Here is a 7,245-nt window from a genome sequence, read left to right as displayed (position 1 = left end):
TCCATGGGTTAGCTCTGGGCAGGTAGTTTCCACTTTAAAGTCGTCCCCCTACCCCGCAGGCAGCAGCTCCTCAGCTGTTCCTGCTTCACTCTGTTCCATGCAGGACCTCCAGAAGCCTCCATCTGCTTGTTTCTCCTGTAAAAAATGCCATTTTAAAATTCCTTCAAAGATATAATCCTACAGAAAATTTCACATGACATATGTGACTATTTCCTTCTTTTAGTGCAGTCTGATTTTTTTATTTCTCTTTTTTTTCTGAGCTGGGTCCCTCCCCACCCCCACCACCATGCAGTAACAACTAGCCTGTGTCTTTCCATTTCTCTTCATCGTTGTGCAAACATCACAGAGTGCACTCACACAAACTCAGATGGGGCAGCCTACAACACTCCTAGCTATATGGTGTGACCCATTGCTCCTAGGCTGCAATCCTCTACAGCACATTACTGTACAAGACTATGGGCAGTTGCACCACAGCAATACGTATCTGTATCTAAACATACCTAAACATGGAAAAGGCACAATAACAATACAGTGTTAACAGACTGGTCACGGTGGCTCACGCCTGTAATCCCTGCACTTTGAGAGGCCAAGGCGGGCAGAGTTCAGGAGGTCAGGAGTTCGAGGCTAGTCTGGCCAACATGGTGAAACCTCGTCTCTACTAAAAATACCAAAACTAGCTGGATGTGGTGACAGGCACCTTTAATTCCAGCTACTCAGGAGGCTGAGGCAGGAGAATCGCTTGAACCCAGGAGGCAGAGGTTGCAGTGAGCTGAGATCGTACCACTGCACTCCAACCTGGGTGACAGAATGAGACTCAGTCTCAAAAAAAAAATAAAAAAAATACAGGATTACAATCTCATGGCACCATTGCCATATCTGTAGTCTGCTGTTGACTGAGACATCATTCTGTGGTGCATGACTGTTTATACACATATATACATATATATAGATAGCACATGGATTTTTGGGGAGGAGTGGCCATCTTTATTTTTTTTAAGTAAGGTTCTTCATAGCTTGCTTTTCCCACTCAATAACACCTTGTGAAGGGCCCTAGTGTAATGTCTTCAGTTTGATCTTTTGTGTTTTGTCTGTGTGTTTTGTCCGATTGCCCAATTTTATTCTTTAAATTTTTTTTTTTTTTGAGATGGAGCCTCACACTGTCGTCCAGGCTGTAGTGCAGTGGCGAAATCTTAGCTCACTGCGATCTCCTCCTCCCAGGTTCAAGTGATTATCCTGCCTCGGCCTCCCGAGTAGCTGGGACTACAGGCGTGTGCCACCACGTCCAGCTACTTTTTTAGTGTTTTTAATAGAGACGGGGTTTCACCATGTTGGCCAGGATGGTCTCGATCTCCTGACCTTGTGATCCGCTTACCTCGGCCTCCCAAAGTGCTGGGATTACAGGTGTGAGCCACCACGCCTGGCCTTGGTCTTCTTTTTTAATGGCTGTATGACATTTTTATGACATGCATGCTATCAGAATATACCCACCCATTCAGGGACGGTCTTGTTCCTAGTGCTGTTGCTGGCACCAGGGGGACCCTTACACAGCCCGGGTCTGACCCCAATGGTCTCAACTGTGAGCCTCCAGTGACCCTGTATGACTCCTTCTTACCTTGAATGCAAGAACCATGCATCCATCTTCCACCCAGGTCCTTCTGCACCTCCCTCTGTTCCAGCCTATCCTGTCGACTGAACCTGCCAGGTTCCTCTTAGCTTTTCCTCCCGTTTTTTTCTCTACGGGGAATGCCCCTTCCCTCTAGCATTTTAAGAGTCCAAGCTCTAGTTCAAACCTGTGCACTCCCCATCCCCCCTCAGTGTTTTTCTCTCTCCTATATTCCCAAGGAACTTAATTTTAATCTTTAATTATAGTTTAATATTGGGCTTTCTGCCGTATAAGTACTGGTGTACCTGTCCACCCTCCTAAATTGCAGAGTCCTTGGAAACGAAACACAGCTTCCACCTTTTAAAAAAAATCTTCCCTGATCATGAATCACAAAAGCTTGCACATAGTAGGTGTTCAATAAATATTCAGTAAACGGATCAAGTAACTGTAATTGCCCTGGATTAGGGGCTGTTTCTTCGCAACTCCAATCTATTTGTCACCATGAAGACTTCCCTGTCAGCACACTGCAGGCAGTCTTTGTTGGGGTTAACTCAGCTTCTGGAAAACTAGTTAGCAGTGGAGAGGAGCAGCGAAGTTTTGAAAAGGTGAAGTGCCTTTACGTTGTGCCTTATCCGCTTCCAACTGTGTCATCTTTGAACATTCGATTCATCAGAAAAGGAAATTGCAGCTAAAAAGAGAACCACCAATGGAAATCTACCCTCGTGATCGCAGGGTGGGTTGCCCGGGGCGACAATCAGCCTGTAGATCCCCCTCCCCTGGTTAAGTTACTGGGAAGGGGCAGAGACCCAATCGCGATGGGAGCCTGGAACTCGCGGCTGCCCCGGGCTCCCCTCCCCTTCCCGAGCTGTATCGAATCCTACAGCCACACCACACTAATTAGCCCGAGAATGGAAGGGGTTGTCATGGCGACCGGGCACTTTTTAAAGCACAGGAATGGTGTTCATTATTGTTCCATGTCTTTGGCTGTGGGGAAAAGGTCAGTGTGGCAGTTGTTTTCCATATGAATTTTGGCCCCACAGCCAAACTGGAAGGTGGACTGCCCCTCGGAGAGACAGGAAGATGGTGAGTGCGGCTGAACTTTTTGAAGGGGGAAGCCCTTTTGGTGTAATATCTTTAGTTTTAATAAGTCGAGCGCCGGACTGGAGAATCGCACGGACTTTGTTCAGTAGAGATTGGGAGGAAAGTCGGGGGCAGGAACGGTGAGAGAGATTTTGGATGAAAGTCTTTGAGCATCAAGTGATTAAATATTAAATTTAGAGGACTTCTCTGGCAGTATAAATTTAGCACAGTTGAGTAAGTCAGATACTTTATTCAGTGTTCCTTTTATGTTTGCTCTATACTAGTCTTTGTAGGTTTCTGCTGGTTAGATTATATTCCCAAATAAATACCACAAAAGCATTGTAACCAAATGCCTTCAGAACAGCCACCCACCCCCCAACCCACATTTTAAAATCCAGAGATACAGCATAAGAGTCACCAAAGGTAATTTTGTTTTCATATTTTTATGACTTTCTTACTTTTCTAAGGATCATTTAAATAATCAAGACTTAAAAAGCAGAGAACCACAGTTCTTTGGACGTTTGCCCTAATTTGCTGGCCGCACTTGGTTGGAATACTGCTAAGTAAAGACCATTTGACCACAGTGTTTGTAGAAGAAATTAAATATGAGAGAAGTCAGCCCACTAGAGCTGATGGCAGCTCTTCCATCAAAAGCTGTGAGGGACAGTTGCAAAGCATTCTTGAAACTTATTTTTTGTCAATTTTGAAAGCTTGCAGAATGACATGGCTTTATGCCTAATTTTGTGTTAATGACTGACTGCATTTTAAAGGGTCACAAATTAAGCCACTTTGCATTCTTCTTGTATTTTTTAACGATGAGGTCCTAGGGCACTATTTTGTTGCCATTGCATTCACAATTGCGTAGGATAACAACATGCAGCTTAATTAAAGGGAACGGGTGGGTGGATTAAAAAAACAGATCACTGTCCCCAAAGTCCCTAAATGGCCCACTTTTTTGCTTTCCCCTGAAAACCTATTGTCCTGGCACCAGTTACCGGTTTGTTTGGCAGCTGAGCAAATAAGAGAACACATTTCAGAACATTAAGTCTTGGCTTCGAATCTGTCTTTAATTTGTGTGTTCTCAGGCTCACTTTATTTAGTGATCATAAAGTATGGAGCTCTCAATAAATAGGTATTTGACTAGAATTTGAACAAAGTCAAACTGTTTTGTGTTTTTTTTGTTTTTGTTTTTGTTTTTTTTTGAGACGGACTTTCGCTCTTGTTACCCAGGCTGGAGTGCAATGGCGCGATCTCAGCTCACCGCAACCTCCGCCTCCTGGGTTCAGGCAATTCTCCTGCCTCAGCCTCCTGAGTAGCTGGGATTACAGGCACGTGCCACCATGCCTAGCTAATTTTTTGTATTTTTAGTAGACACGGGGTTTCACCGTGTTGACCAGGATGGTCTCGATCTGTTGACCTCGTGATCCACCCGCCTCGGCCTCCCAAAGTGCTGGGATTACAGGCATGAGCCACCGCGCCCAGCCTGTTTTTTTTTTTTTTTTTTTTTTCTTTTTTTTGAGACGGAGTCTCACTCTCACCCAGGCTGGAGTGCAATGGTGTGATATCAGCTCATTGCAATCTCCGCCTCCCAGGTTCAAGTGATTGTCCTGCCTCTCCAGTAGCTGGGATTACAGGTATGCGCCACTACACTCAGCTAATTTTTGTATTTTTAGTAGAGACGGGGTTTCACCATGTTGGTCAGGCTGGTCTTCAACTCCCAACCTTAGGTGATCCGCCTACCTCAGCCTCCCCAAGTGCTGGGATTACAGGCGTGAGCCGCCATGCCCAGCCCATCAAACTCGTTTTCACTCCTGTGTCTTCTCCACTGGCCAGCATGGTCATCTCGCTTTCTCCACCCCACCCGCCGCACTGTGGGTATCCACTCCTTACTGAGTCACTGTGTTCTTAGGTAAAATAAGCCTTTAAATTAAAGTTTAAAATGTAAAAGAAAGTGCCGGCACTGTGGCTCATGCCTGTAATCCCAGCACTTTGGGAGGTCAAGGAAGGTGGATCACAAGGTCAAGAGATCGAGACCATCCTGGCTAACATGGTGAAACCCCGTCTCTACTTAAAAATACAAAAAAATTGGCTAGGCATGGTGGCACGTGCCTGTAGTCCCAGCTACTTGGTAGGCTGAGGCTAGGAGAATTGCTTGAACCCGGGAGGTGGAGGTTGCAGTGAGCTGAGATTGCACCCCTGCACTCCAGCCTCGCGATAAAGCTAGACTCCATCTCAAAAAAAAAAAAAAAAAAGTAAAAGAAAGTGACATTTGTATGACACTTTAGATTTTTTGGGAAAAAGATAGATTTTAAAGTGGCAGTACATTTATGATATTTGTGCTACAGCCAGAAATGTGAACATGGGTATTAATAAAAAGCAATTATTGATATCTTTTAAGATGTGATCATAGTGCTGTTATATTAACACATGACATATACTAGAATCTTTGCAAATGAGATGATATGTTGTTTGGGACTTTCTTAAATATAAGGGGAGGGAGGAAGTAGCTTGTGGATGGGGCAGATTGGCAGGGGTGATGGTTGCTAAAGCGAGGTGATGGTTCCACTGGCGTTCATGTTCTAGTCTGTATTTCTGTATAGGTTCAAGACTCTTGTATGTGTTCTGAAGCAGGGATAGACCAGTGATGGAGGTGGCTTCATTAAGTCTGTCTCATCTAATTCCGTCTTTTCTAATGCTATCCCAACTTTTTGCATGGTTTAGATGCCAGACCAGTTTGACCAGGCGGTGGTGCTGAACCAGCTGCGATACTCAGGGATGCTGGAGACTGTGAGAATCCGCAAAGCTGGGTATGCGGTCCGAAGACCCTTTCAGGACTTCTACAAAAGGCAAGAGGGAGCTGAATGGATCCTCCTTCTTTTCAAAGGGGTTGAAGAAAACAGGGAACCATCGCAGGAGGTGACCCCATGTGTCTTTACATTGCAGATATAAAGTGCTGATGAGGAATCTGGTTCTGCCTGAGGACGTCCGAGGAAAGTGCACGAGCCTGCTGCAGCTCTACGATGCCTCCAACAGCGAGTGGCAGCTGGGGAAGACCAAGGTAGGGTGCAGAGAAAGAGCAGCTCCCATGGAACCCCCGACAGATGTCTGGGGGATGCTCAGGGGTTTCAGGCCATATGACACCGCTGCACCATTGTTCACATTGGGAAGGTGTTCCCATTGCCATGCCTGCCATAACCTTTTGTCTTCCAAACAGTTACTATTTTATTTGAAGTCCTTGACTTGTCAGGGACTTTGTTTCATTAGGAACATGTTGAAACATCTCATCCTAATTGTGTGTGTGTGTGTGTGTGTGTGTGTGTGTGTATTTGTTCAGGCAGTCAGCAAATGTTGGCAGATGAGTAACAGTGCTTTGGAAGTATGAGGCAGCCCCCCATGTCTAAGAAGTGATACCCCAGACCCTTCTCTAACTTTCTCTAATTCAAATGCTGGCTTTTGTCCTTGCAACCAGAATAGCTGTTGAGCGAGAGATCAGTAGCCGGTCTGAAATCCTAGCGGTTGTCAAAAACTCAGTCCAGAAGGCAAAAAAAGAAAATCTACTTGTGTGTGTGTGTGTGTGTGTGTGTGTGTGTGTGTGTGTGTGTGTGTGTGTTTTAGTTGGCGTCTCGCTCTGTTGCCCAGGCTGGAGTGCAGTGGCACCATCTCAGCTCACTGCAGTCTCCACCACCCGGGTTCAAGCGATTCTCCTGCTTCAGCCTCCTGAGCAGTTGGGACTACAGGTGCGCACCACTATCCCCAGCTAATTTTTGTATTTTTACCATATTGGCCGGGCTGATCTTGAACTCCTGACCTTGTGATCCACCTGCCTCGGCCTCCCAAAGTGCTGGGATTACAGGTGTGAACCACCATGCCTGGCAGAAAGTCTCCTTTTGAACATGCTGTTGGGGCAGAGGCCCTTTAACCCCTCATTCCAGGTAGAAGCTGAGTAGTGGGCAGTCTGGCCTAAACATCAAAGATTAGTCATAACATTTGTTGCATGACTTCTTCTTTCGGTATCAGAAACTGCCAAGGATCTCATTTGGCTTCTACTCTTCATTCCTCACCCAACTCCAGTGACTTGTCACATGGGAAAGACAGCAGCGTGGCTCGACACAGAAATGCAGGCAGCTGAGGACACATGTGTCCTCAAAAGGAAGAATGAATCCTCATTCCTGATCCCCTGCCCTTACACACAGCAGTACAATGTCAAGAGAAGTATTTTGAAGCTTCCATTCGTAATATGCTGTTTTTAATCTAGGAGGGGTTTTTGTTTGTTTGTTTTTGTTTTTTGAGACGGAATCTAGCTCTGTAGCACAGGCTGGAATGCAGTGGCGCGATCTTGGCTCACTGTAACCTCTGCTTCCCAGCTCCTGGTTCTAGCAATTCTCCTGCCTCAGCTTCCCAAGTAGCTGGGATTACAGGTGTAATACCAGGTGTAAAACCATGCTCAGCTAAGTTTTATATTTTTAGTAGAGATGGGGTTTCACCATGTTGGTCAGACTGGTCTTGAACTCCTGACCTCATGATCCACCTGCCTCGGCCTCCCAAAGTGCTGGGATTACAGG

General features: G+C 45.8%; 1 protein-coding gene across 4 annotated transcripts in view; it reads left to right on the top strand.

Annotated features, from left to right (window-relative positions):
* MYO10 (myosin X) overlaps window positions 1-7,245 on the top strand; it is a 272,693-nt gene that overhangs the window by 219,496 nt on the left and 45,952 nt on the right. For all 4 annotated transcript variants that reach the window (XM_064375882.1, XM_064375881.1, XM_064375883.1 and 1 more), the window contains 2 exons: window positions 5,405-5,529; window positions 5,627-5,741. In XM_064375882.1, coding sequence (XP_064231952.1) covers window positions 5,405-5,529; window positions 5,627-5,741 — 240 coding nt within the window. The remainder of the gene's footprint in view (window positions 1-5,404; window positions 5,530-5,626; window positions 5,742-7,245) is intronic.

This window comes from Aotus nancymaae, unplaced genomic scaffold (assembly GCF_030222135.1).
Source record: "Aotus nancymaae isolate 86718 unplaced genomic scaffold, 86718_ANA_hifiasm-v0.15.2.pri h1tg000014l, whole genome shotgun sequence".
NCBI classification, from domain to species: domain Eukaryota; kingdom Metazoa; phylum Chordata; class Mammalia; order Primates; family Aotidae; genus Aotus; species Aotus nancymaae.
This window is presented reverse-complemented; position numbering and strand designations above follow the sequence as displayed.